The sequence below is a fragment of the Leiobunum rupestre genome, chromosome 10 (assembly GCF_980474605.1).
Source record: "Leiobunum rupestre chromosome 10, qqLeiRupe1.1.hap1, whole genome shotgun sequence".
Classification (NCBI taxonomy): Eukaryota; Metazoa; Arthropoda; class Arachnida; order Opiliones; family Sclerosomatidae; genus Leiobunum; species Leiobunum rupestre.
This window is the reverse complement of record NC_143393.1, coordinates 16459399-16472737: the sequence shown is the minus strand read 5'-3', so window position 1 is coordinate 16472737 and position 13339 is coordinate 16459399. Positions and strand designations below refer to the sequence as shown.

General features: G+C 35.1%; 1 protein-coding gene across 1 annotated transcript in view; it reads right to left on the bottom strand.

The window, feature by feature from the left end:
* LOC149924864 (uncharacterized) overlaps positions 1 to 11999 on the bottom strand; it is a 254886-nt gene extending 242887 nt beyond the window's left edge. The window contains exon 1 of the mRNA XM_090160131.1: positions 11732 to 11999. Coding sequence (XP_090016257.1) covers positions 11732 to 11873 — 142 coding nt within the window. The 5' untranslated portion in view covers positions 11874 to 11999. The remainder of the gene's footprint in view (positions 1 to 11731) is intronic.
* Between the last annotated feature and the right edge of the window lie 1340 nt (positions 12000 to 13339).

Below are 13339 nucleotides of genomic sequence, written 5' to 3'. Positions count from 1 at the left end.
TTTTTTATTTTATTTTCACTCTAGTTATTTAATTTGAGTTCTAGAGTTGGTTTATCAAATTAAAAAGTTATTTTTCTAAGATATAAAAAAATTGACAATAATATTGAAAGAAATTTAGGCTAATTAGCCTAATTGTAAGACAACATCATAAATATTTTTAATGCAGTATTAATTGGACTCGCATTACTACTCTAATCGAATTTCATTGAGGTTACTGAAAATTTAAGTACGTTTACTTTAGCTAACCAAATTTAATTAAGGTATGAATTTTACGACAAAGTGTAAAATCGCGTCGAGCGGGTAATACTTGAATCGCGTTCCTATTTAGCTCCAAAATAAACTGAATTAATTAAAAAAACCTCTTAATGATACCAAACGCATCTCATTTATTGACGTTATGAAGTCCACCATAATTACGGGCAGTCATATTTTGGCCTTATTTCAACTTACAACCGTAATTAAAAGCAATCATAAAAAATACAAAGCAACAAATATTAAAAAATAAGGGAAATAGAATCAAACACGCCTATTTCTGGAAGGAATTTCGAAAATATAAATATCCGCGTATCATATGTCGACCACCGCTCAAAGGCAGCTACTACACCCGAATGAGAATAACAATTAAATACGTATAAAAAATATCATTCTGAGATTTAATAGCGTAACAGCCTCCGGATATTCGACGGATGATATTATCGTGCCAGGTATAACTAAGCCACAGTTTAATATAAGGTCATCGAATAATTGGGAATTAACTACGCGGACGGTACGGGCTTCGGTGGAAATATCCGTTCTTAATATCCAGTGAGGAATGCCATTAGCGGTTGTATTATAACGTATCGGTTTTTTTCCAAATGATGGTTTTGGTTCAATATATGGGCCAAGTAACGCATAAATATTGGGGGTAAAAGACAACGTTAAAATTCCGGTACATCTTCAATAATTCTTTGGGGTATCTTCCTCGGCAATTAGCGATAAAATAACAAAACCATCAATCTGGCCTCAATTTAAATATTTTTTTTATTTTATTATCTAGAGCTTCTCTTTTAAGTCTTAAATGAAATGATTGAATCACCGGAGCCACGAGGGCGTAGCCATCAATTCTTATTTCTCATTTTGGCTTTGGTTTAATTTCGAATTTCCGTAACCAAAAAAAAACGAAAGATTTTTTTTTATAAATAACGTTTAGTGGGTAAATTTTTTTACCGATATATTTTGTGGGCGATGTTCGGTGCAGACGAGTTTTTCTCTTCAGGATTGACCCGAGATAAAGTATATCTTATCTTCTTTCTTCCTAAGGTTTCGAGCTACCCACTTTTGAAAAGAATTTTAAAATTGGTTCGACTTATTTCTGTTTCTTGGCCAAAGATAGAAGTTATTAATTTCCGATTTGCGCTGAAGGATTTTTATAGTCTTAAGAAATGAAAATATGCAAATTTTTAACTGCTTCGACGTTCTATATTTGTTCAACTTTTATATTTCTTAGAAAGAGTTTTTTGAAATTACAGTATTACTAGTTTCTATAAATGCAGACGATAACGAAAAGAATGAGACCATCACGATTAAGATGAGTAATTCGCGATTAAGAAAATTTCAATTATTAATTCGCGATTTCAAAAAATTAAATGATTATATCACGAATAAAATGATTTCAATGATTATATCACGAATAAAATGATTTCAATGATTATATCACGAATAAAATGATTTCAATGATTATATCACGAATAAAATGATTTCAATGATTATATCACGAATAAAATGATTTCAATGATTATATCACGATTAAAATGATTTCAATGATTAAATCACGATTAAAATGATTAAATCGCGTCTAAAATGATTGAATCGCGTCTAAAATGATTAAATCGCGTCTAAAATGATTAAATCGCGTCTAAAATGATTGAATCGCGTCTAAAATGATTAAATCGCGTCTAAAATGATTGAATCGCGTCTAAAATGATTAAATCGCGTCTAAAATGATTGAATCGCGTCTAAAATGATTGAATCGCGTCTAAAATGATTGAATCGCGTCTAAAATGATTGAATCGCGTCTAAAATGATTGAATCGCGTCTAAAATGATTGAATCGCGTCTAAAATGATTGAATCGCGTCTAAAATGATTGAATCGCGTCTAAAATGATTGAATCGCGTCTAAAATGATTGAATCGCGTCTAAAATGATTGAATCGCGTCTAAAATGATTGAATCGCGTCTAAAATGATTGAATCGCGTCTAAAATGATTGAATCGCGTCTAAAATGATTGAATCGCGTCTAAAATGATTGAATCGCGTCTAAAATGATTGAATCGCGTCTAAAATGATTGAATCGCGTCTAAAATGATTGAATCGCGTCAAAAATGACTAAATCGCGGTAAAAATGATTAAATATCGTCTAAAATTATTGAATCGCGTCTAAAATGACTAAATCGCGTCTAAAACGACTAAATCGCGTCTAAAATAACTAAATCACGGTAAAAATGATTAAATATCGTCTAAAATTATTAAATTTTAAAATATTAAATCATTATTATTATAATTTCAAGTATAATGAACTGCCACCTCAAATTTAACACGGAGCAAGGGATTCGTTTTCAATTTTTATACAAGAAAACATCACATACATCGAAAACAAGGAAACCAGACCAAACCAATAAAAATCCACAAAACAATAAAAAACAATTCTCAGTGAAATACAAAAATTGGGGGAAATGCCCCCCCCCCGAAACGTTGGCTTTATTTACAATTACTATGTTTTTTTTAATTGTGTGCCCTAGAAGCAACAAACACACGGAGAACTCAGCTAGCCTTAAAACACGCTAACACAGTGTTGTGTACAAATTTCATTGGACTAGCCTTTACGCTGAACGTTTTACGGAAAGGGGGAAGACAATTTCTGAATTTTCCCCTTCCGACGGCAGCAGGCGCTAAAGCGACTAACCAATGAAAAATGTACGCAAGAAAATGCACGACTTTTGACGGGTTGCGTTCTCCTTGTGTGGGCTGCTGTGTTTGTTGCTCCTAGGTGTGCCCACAAACCAAAATCCGTGCTACACTACTGCCATGGGCGCCAACAAGGTGGGAGCAAATGCCTCCCTTTAAAATGCACTAATAAAGGTAGGAAAATTCCTCCCCCCTTAATTAGACTACGTATGAAGATCGCCCCTTTCATAAATGGCCAGGACTACTGCCGTGGCTGTAAATCCATACTTGTCTCTTAACAGACATATTACTTCTGTTAAAAGATAGTAATAACGCCCGGGAAAATGACGAAAACCCTAATTAAACTAAAAATTGAAGAGTTCCCCGGATTTCTTAGGATAGTTTTCTTATCCGATGATATCCAGGTATATGGGGATATCGCGTTATTCGATTGCAACAGGTAGGCACTGAAGGACGTACTAGTACCTGTATCGTGCCCAGTCGAGCGTTGAAACAAAATTCCGCCGCGGGCGCTAAATGCCTACACGGCCGGATGGACATCAGCCTCGAGCCATCAGCAGCCAGGGGAGGGGGGAGCAGGGCTTTTATATACAATATTTTTCATTATAAGTTCAAACGCTAAGTAATCGCTTGATGGCGGACATAGTCGGCTGGGTCAAATGCGAAACTTCGAAAGTACATCTTATATTTCCAGTAAGGTAAATGGCGGAGTGGTTAGCACTTTCGCCTCGCAGCAAGAGGAGCCGGGTTCGATCCCAGCAGCGTTGTCAGTTCCTGAAACTAAAATTATCGTACTAGAACCAAAAAATTATCGATTTCAGAAATAAATTATCGTACGCATGGATTAAGCACTAAAGGATGTTCCACGAGCTAAGATTTCAATGCCGAGTTCGCGTTGGCTCAGTCGTAACATGTTTCCTCCCCCCGCGCTTAACTCCCCTAGGGGCACCGGATATGATTTTGTAGCGCCATCTGGTATTTTTTTTAAATAATTTCGCGGGTTTTTGGAACTTCGTGATTTTCGTCTGCTCTTTTAGTTGAAGATTATAACCACATGGATCAAAACACGCTTCTTTTATCAATCTTCAATTTCGTTTAAAATTACAAATAGTAAACAGTGAAAAGGTTGAAACTGCAAAGCTTCAAATCCTAAAATAAAGATCTTTGGTAAGTATATAAACGAAGTATCATTGCACACCCGTTTGTTTGCCCCTGGATAGAAAACAATTTCCGGTTTGCGAACTCGCGCCGCTAGGTGGCAAGGTTACAGAGTATTTTTGCGTTATTTCGCTCGTGGAACATCCTTTAGTGTTTAATCCATGTCGTACGCCAGAAAAATGCCGATCAATTTAAATTTTTGTGAAATACGGACCTTAAACTTGAGATATCTAAATTTTTAATAACACTTAAAGTTTGATCGATTGAAAACCTACGTTTAAAAGTCGCAGTTTTAACTGGTTTTCAGATATTTTTTAAAATTATCGTACATTATCGTACGCTTAAGTCGAATTATCGAAAAATGCGATCTATATAGTACGCCAATGAAAATATCGTACGTCCCACAAATTAACTCGAAATTATCGACGTGTACGATAATAATTATCGTGCGTCTGGCAATGATGGATCCCGGTTTAAGGCACTGGGTGAAAACTCGGAACCACTCTTTCCGCGTTGAGTTTGCAATTTCTCTCCCCACTGGTTTAAGGCGTTTTTCCCGAGCTCTTCGGTTTCCCCTTCCATAAGAACTTGTTGAGGTTAACGGTAATAGTTAGTGTAAGGAGCTGTTTGCTCGCGTGGCATGAAGGGCTTGGCACCACCCTCCTACGCATTGTAACCAGGCCACCTGAATTAATGGCTTTAAAGGTCGTTTGATGACTTAGGCCTAAGGTGCTGCCTTGGGTATTAGCCTAGCTGATTATTATCCATCTAGGACGCAGGATCGAGTTAGTTATCAATTCGGATGAGCGCATAGCATAATATCTGACCTATGACACCACCTTACGCTTTCCTTTGTTGTTGTGACCAGTACCACCCTAATAGTTATTTTTAAAGCCGATAGATGACGGTGCGGTTATTGAAACTCGCTTATTGTGCACCTGAGAATTTTGTTGTTTTTATTCTAAAAATTAATTGGGGCAAGTTTAAGCTAATTTTAAATAATATAGTAAATATTGCATTCCATATGCATATTTAATTTATTATAAACCATATTTTTTCGATCAAATTGCTCTAGATAATCAATAATTTATCCTAAACCATCTATTATTCTTAACCGTATTTTGGAAAATGAGTTGGAAGGCTATTTCGTAAAAATCAAAAATGACCAAAAATCTCAATCCGTCAAAAATGGCAAGGCGCATGTGTAGAAGGGGCGGATATCGAAAAAATCAAACTATCGATTGTGTAAGTTCAGCTATAAGTAGTGGCAGTATGTTACGATATATCCGCTATTTGAGTCAAATCATAAACTAAATGCTTAAGCGGATGTAAAATACCTGTTTATTCTTGGTGCCCAAGTCTTAAATTGGCACCATCGACCGTATATCTAAAAATTTCATTAAAATCATTCACGTCGGCGTTACGGACCGCCACGATATTAAATTTGACCAATACTATCGATAGTTTGGTATTTCGATAGCAGCCTCTTCTGCGCACGCGCATTGCCATTTTTGACAGGTTAAATTTATAATTTAGCTTTCCAAAGACCTAAGTCGAGTGAAGAGATTTTTCAGACTTGCATAATCTAACTATTATGAAAAGGAAAGATAATTATATGGGTACAAAAGAATGAATCTGATTTTATCCTTCAGGAAGATTAACATTTTCTCATTGTGCGCGTTTAGTTTGAATTTAATATATCATTAATTTTTACACGTACGAAAAGGCACATGCTGCGCTAGGGATTAGAAACCTTGGATTTCAAAATATTTTGATATGAAATGAAATTATTTCCGCTAAAAACAACTACGTTATAAGGACTTTGGGTGCTAGCTATTACGCGGTATTTAAATATTTATTAAGTATTTACGACCCAAAGTACGAAAAGAATCATTCTAAATATATTGGTTCAAATAAATATTTTTTAAAGATTTTTTTTAATTACCGAAATTTAATACTGGAAATAGGCATTCTATATTTCCATAAAAAAATTAATATTAATACTACTAAAATTAAGCAGAATTTATCACAAAAATATGTTCTAGAATATCTGGAAATTTACGTATCGATTAAAAACAGAAGCAGTTTACCTTTCAATATTTCACAAACTAAGAATACAGATTTATCAGAAGTATATAATATTCTTTAGCGAGTGAAGTATCCGATCTAGGCAATAAGCCTTTAAAATGAAAATTTAAAATAAAAAAATTACATTTAGGGATATTTATAAATAATATTTTCTTTAGTAAATCACTACTACTTCTAGGATACTGTGAAGGTACATTAATACTTCTACCTACGAGTATTTTATATACTTGTGGTATTATTACTATTTTCCCCCCCCCCTCCGTTGAAAATCAAATTGAACACTCCAAAATGACGATTAACAAACATTTTTGATTTCACAAAAATAAATGATAATATAAATATAAAATACTTTTATTAATTTAAATTGACGTCAAATAGGTGCAGAGTTGTTAATTGTTTTTATTTAAAAAAACTATTATTCTATTTTAATTGATTTAATTTTTAGATTTTACGCCTGTTTTTTTTAACACAAATTGATTTATAATTTAAGTGCACCGGAAAGGTTTAAATTAATCTTCATTAAATTTAAATATCCAATCCATTGAAAATTTAATTTAATTGAGTGGTTCTGAATTGTTGGCTTTCGGACAGACAGTGAAACCGACAAGATGGAAGATGATATTTTACAAGAAAGGTGAGATTAAAAAAAGGAATGCAAACTTAATTTTGTTCTTAAGATAAGCATACGCGATTAGAATCTTCGACGTTATCCTTTTAAAAGTGTAAAAACCAGAATAAAACGTCTAGGAGGGCACTATCACGATGAGGGGCTGTTTCAGGTTTCAATCGCGAGGCGCCCTTTTGATTTCGATGCCTTCCCCAATCTCACAAAAATGATTAAGCCATAGACATTCTACTACCAGGACAAGTAAGTGAATTGAGTTGTCCGTATTTATAACTTTCTCCTTATTATTTCCCCAGAGTTCTTTGATTTCTCACTTTCCATAAAAAACTTATAAACGTTACAGGGTTGCCACATAATTTTCAGAATCAAATTCCCTGACTATTCCCGGTTTCCCCTGACTAAGAGATTTTCCCTGACATTTTAATGCCAAAATCTTTATTTTATATTTTACTTTTATCAGAAATTATTAAATTTAATTGCACTTATATTTCCGTAAAAATGTTATTGCAATGTTGAAAAAACATTTGCCATATTTTCAAGAAAATAAATTATAATCATATAATTTGTCATAGGTCTAGAGTAAAATTACATTAGAAAAGATAAAATAGAATTTTCTGACTTTTAACAAATTCTTAAAATTCCCTGACTTTTTAGGCCTATTTTAAATTTCCCGACTTTTCCCTGATTTCTCCGACGTGTGGTAACCTTGCGTTAACCGTCATACTGAGTGTAGGAACTGCTGTTGGCTCGCGTGGCATGAAGGGCTTGTTACCACCCTCCTACGAATTGTAACCTGTCCACCTGATTTAAAGGTATTAAAGTCAGTAGCTGACTTTGATCTAAGGTGGTGCTGATTATTAATATTTGTCCACACTTCTGACAGCGCTCGAAAAGTTTATCGCGCAACCCGATTTCCCTGAAATATATCCCTTTTTTTCAGGTGTACGATAAAATATAACTAAGATTTACAGAGTAACTCATTTTATGATTGTCATTTAAGTTAAATTAGTTCCATCCTATCAAATAAAAGAAGAAATTAAGTCGAATTTTTAATAAGAAAAATTTTATGATGTAAATTTGTATTCCAACTTTCTGAACAATGAATTTTCTGTTAACAATTGAACTCCCTGATATTTCCAGGTAATATATAAGAAGAAAAAAAGTCAAATCTTTAATAAAAAAAAACTTATTGATGTCAATTTGTATACATTAGGGCAAAATTTCTGAACCTTCATAAATTTCTCTGATTTCCCTGATTTGTCCAAAAAAATTGGAATTACTCTGATATTTCCAGGTTTTCAAGATCTTTATGAACCCTGTGTAAACAAAGTTAAATAAGAGCGCTAGCAGACTTGGTCAGGGGAATCCATTTCAAAGCCTAAAATAAAATGGGTTTTCGCTAAATTCTTATTTTTTTAAATTTATAAACTACCATCTCGATCACGTGACGTCACTTTTGTTTTTACATGGACTCCCTTTGACTCTATAAATGCGCCAAGGATGATGCGCAGAAAACAAAGAAATCATGGCAATAGAATATCCGTGATTGTACCACTAAGAAAGAGAGCGAAAACTAATTCGGCGCTTCTGGGCTGATAAATTTGGCCGATAGCTAGAGATAAACACAAAAAAGGAGTATTCTTGGAAATGACCTTTATTTAGGCTAAAGACGTTTCATTTTGGGTGCTGTTTGAACCATTTGAAAGTCGACGGTAACAGCGGTCTTTTCCCCTCCAGGGAAATCAAATTATCTTCTTTTCTTTTTCGATAGAAAATCTTTTTCCCATTTGAAAAGCGCATCACCAAAACCGAACGGCGACACCCTGGGCCAATTTCATTACGAGAGCGCCACTCTTATTCGTTTCGTAACAAGGATAAAATAATAATATCATACATTCTTCCCGGATTGCCCCAATGTCGATTTTTTACGGGATAATTCCTTCACGACTATTTGTGTAAAATATATTTTCCAGGTATTCCGAAATTATTTTTAAGGAAATATCCGAAAATAAAATATTTTATAAAGAAAAATTGGGACTCTTCTCAATGTTGCTCCTACAAAACCTAATTTTCTCAGCAATGCTGATAAATTAAGAAATTATAAATAACGTAACAACATTAAGTATGACTATCAGGGGCAGCGTTATGGGTAGGCGAAACAGTTTGTTTTCACTTAGGGGCCCACAAATCGACTTGAGTCGATTTATACATAAAACTTTGCAAAATTTAATTTTTAAGTAATTTATAGGGGAGCCCACAATTGATAAAAATCTACTGACGACCATTAACAAATTTTATCACCTAGCTTATTTTCAGAGTTATTGCGCAATCAAGGTTTAGTTCAGCACAGGGCCCCCTAGTGTCTAAATATGTCTAAAACGAAATACCGATTACAATAATTTCGAGAAAGGGTTTTTTGAAATAAAATTTACATTTAAACAAGAAGTGGCATACTTATTGTCTATGTTACTTATGTAAAATCAATTTTTAAATTGATATAAAATTTCTGTTTCAAGGATGCGAGGCCATATTTATTTTCTTCAATAACTATAAATTATAGAGCTTCATTTAAAAAACAACTTTAAATTTGTGTTTACCCTCACAATACGAGGAAAAAACCATAAATGTTTTTAATAAAAAAATTTAAAAAATTAAATTCACGATTTTCCTGAAACATTTTTGGGAAGAAAGTATTTTCACGCGTGTTTAAAGAAGGTTATCATTTGGCTGGTAAGTCGAGCGAATCACTAAAAAATTAATAGATTCAACGTGAAGCGAAATAAAACTGCCCCCTTACGAATCGGCGTTTAAATTAAAGGGCCACATTTTAATTAACATAATATCTTTACTTTTCTCTTCAGTCGTGCAAAACATAACTGCATGGTAAAAAACCCAAATTTGGTTTTACGATTTTTTCGAAAAATAAAAGTTTAATTCAAAATATCGAGATTTGGAGAGAGTTTAAAATAGAGGGTCGCGGGGGGGTTCCCTTTTTTGTGATGCTCTAGGTGGGGGGGGGCAGTAGAATTCGGGGGAACACTTGTTGTCAAGGCGATTTCCACCTGCTGATTTTAAGCCATTAATACCTACTGACAATTATGAATCGTTTATTTCACGGTATTGTTACGAGCGAACGTGTTTCGCTTGTCAGTTCGCGATATTAACAGAATTAGAGGTCGGGGATGGTTAACTTTTATTCAATAGATAAAGCTCTCAAAATTATTCGTAAAACTTTATGATCAAGTAATTTATATTTCTGTATTATCCGATTAATTGTTTGATAAATTTGTAAAATTAAACGGCAAAACGACGTTTTTTTCGATAAAAAGCTCAAATTTTACGAATAATACATGTTTTTTAATCATTTTCCGAATTATTAACCGGTAAATTTCTTTGTTTACATTTTTTCCCCGAAAAAAATCAATTTAATCATGGATAATGATTAAAGGGAATCCAACGCGTTCTTTATGGAAGACCCCATCAATTTCCTTTATTCCCTTCACAATCAGCGATTATCAGCGCCGCAGGTGTGAAAAGCCGTGGAAGACAGCGGACAATATTGGAACCCTCGGAGGGCGACAGAAATAACAGAGGTTATATTCCCTTTAACCGTCCCCGACCTCTAAGCAGAATGGTCATCCGTAACAAGTCGTTATTTGAAGGTCAAAGGGCGAGGTCACGCGCGATTTGAACAGTTTTACCCATCACGGACTTAACGTGCGCCAAATTTCAGCCCGCCAATCCATTCAAAAAGGTTTGGATATTTGAGGCCAGGTGGAAGGATGGGTAGGTGGGCAGGTGAAGGAAATCCCACTGGCTGTTTGGGGCCCGGTTTCCCCATGAAAGGAAGTTAATATTGCCGGTGGATCCCCTAATTTAACGTAAGTGGGTGTTTGCAGACGATTTCTCAATGTAGAATTAAAAGCGTTGAACGGGCCGCTAGTTTCAATGGGGGTTTGGTGGTCGCTAGGCTACAATATCCACCTGACAAAATGACGCCAGTTGCGAGGGTTGGTCTATTTCCAAAACCTATCGAGTAATACCACCCCGTAGATTTTAACATGGATAATTGTTTCTCAATGTGAAATAGCACGAATCCAGTTTCGAAAATTACACCATGAAAACTTTCCCCCAAAATGGCAGTCATAACCCCAAATTTCGGATTGGTTCAACTCAAAATAGCCACACTACTTTCCTAACTAAGGGAGCATCGCGAAACCAGAATATTTTTGAGGCCCTCTTAGCATGGAAACCTTTTTTTCTCCGTAATCTTTTGAGGCCCTTCTTAGCATGGAAACCTTTTTTCTCCGTAATCTTTTGAGGCCCTTCTTATCATGGGAACCTTTTTTTCTCCGTAATTTTTTGAAGCCCTTCTTATCATGAGAACCTTTTTTTCTCCGTAATCTTTTGAGGCCCTTCTTAGCATGGAAACCTTTTTTCTCCGTAATCTTTTGAGGCCCTTCTTATCATGGGAACCTTTTTTTCTCCGTAATTTTTTGAAGCCCTTCTTATCATGAGAACCTTTTTTTCTCCGTAATCTTTTGAGGCACTTCTTAATCATGAGAACCTTTTTTTCCAGAAATCTTTTGGGGGCCCTTCTTACGAGGGGTCGGACACTTGCCATTATTTTGTACGGGATTTTGGGATTTCGTAGAGATTTTGGTGATTTTATCATTACTTTTTGAAGTGATTTTGGGATTTCAATGTTAATTTACCATAGCGAGAGTTAAAAGATTTTGGGATTTCAGACAAAGTGTACGGGATTTTGGTAAATGTCCGACCCCTCGCCTTCTTATCATGGGAACCTTTTTTTCCAGAAATCTTTTGGGGGCCCATCTTATCATGGGAACCTTTTTCTCTCTTACGCCACTGACCAGTTGACTGTGGGGAATGACAGATGGAATAGAAAGTGACTCACCACCCGTACTCCTTCTCCTGATGAACGAATTATTAATCCCATGTTCTTGATTGACGGCGTCGGTCACTCCGGTGACCACTCCATTGATGGCACCGTGCATAATCCGATCCCATAACCGCACGCTGGATAAGTTAGTCGTCATAGCGCGCGAATCACACTCCTTAATTGAACACCAACAATTCACTTATCAAACATGGCAAGCTTATTTCAATTCTGAAGAAAAAGCCCTCCGTTAAACTTTCCACCGAATGCTAACTGATTCCTTTAAGCGGACCACAAACACAAGCGGAAACTGTCGCGAAGGTCCGGTACCCGAAACAGAGATACACGGCTTCTACCGAGATACGAAACCAACTGAAAACCAGATACAAGAGACGGGAGATAGAAAAATAATTCTTTATGACGTTCGCGAGCGTCGCCCACCCTAAAAATAGTACCCCTGGTTTTAACCTAGTGAACTTGGACGGACTCCGGAAAGAAAAGAGGATTCTTCAACAATTTTTCTGTCAGAAGAACCCGTAAAAAGTCCGCCAAACCTGTATCGTAGCGGAGTTGAATTAAATTTACGAGAAGTAACTAGCCAAGCGACTTCGTACGCTCACCCTCCTCATTCCTTGCCATCCCCCCATTGATAAGGTTACCCCTCCGTCGCACCCCCCGTCACCGAATTACATATTATTGCCCCCTTTCGAACTAAAGCGTGTTCTTCTCACCCCCCTATTTTGGCAGAAGCCAGCTGAACAAATAATCCTATTGGTTACTCGTCAAGCGTAACGGACTGTGGCGCATGCGTGGTTTGAAATTTCGCCTATACGAAATTTCGCGCAAGAAAAATGAAGTAAAATAAAATATTAAAAATACGGTATATTGTGCGCTGTCAAGTGACTAGCGGAACAGGTTTTTAAAGCTATTTTTGTAACAGGCTATTCCAAAGACGAACTTTTATTGTGAATGAAATTTTATATTTTTGAAATCATTTATTTCGCTGCAGAGTTATATCAGTTAAGCGCTTAAAATTTACATTTAAATATCATTACAGAAAGGAAACGTATTGCGTTTAGTGGTTATGAACATTTGGCCTTCTGCAGACATTTGGTCTATGTAACTTGACGCTGGTGACAAAGCGAGCTAAATTTGGAAAATGTCTTTTATTAACCTGTCTAACGAAACGGCTTAAAATGCGATTGTGTTAATTGCGTATTTTTTTAAGTATTTAACTAATTTCACTATAAAAATATCATCTACATGTTTAATTATTTGAACATAAAGCAAGTTAAAAATTAAGAATATTAATAGAATAGTAATTTAGTTTAAAGTTAGTCAAAAACTAAAATTAACCGAAATTTGAAGATATGTAATATCAGAAGTATATAATATTTATCTTATGAGAAAAGTAGTCATTTACTTACCTTGCTAATGTTATTCGCATGAAACATGCACCTTCATTCTCGTTGATTTTTCAGAAAACGTTGTGAAGAAGAAATAGTACTAAAAGTCGCTTGATGCCTTGGGTATTAGCCTAGCTGATTATTGATTATTATATATTGATTTTCATCGGTAAAATATGGTTTGTTAATAGGTACATATTCCTACGCTGTTTAATTTTTA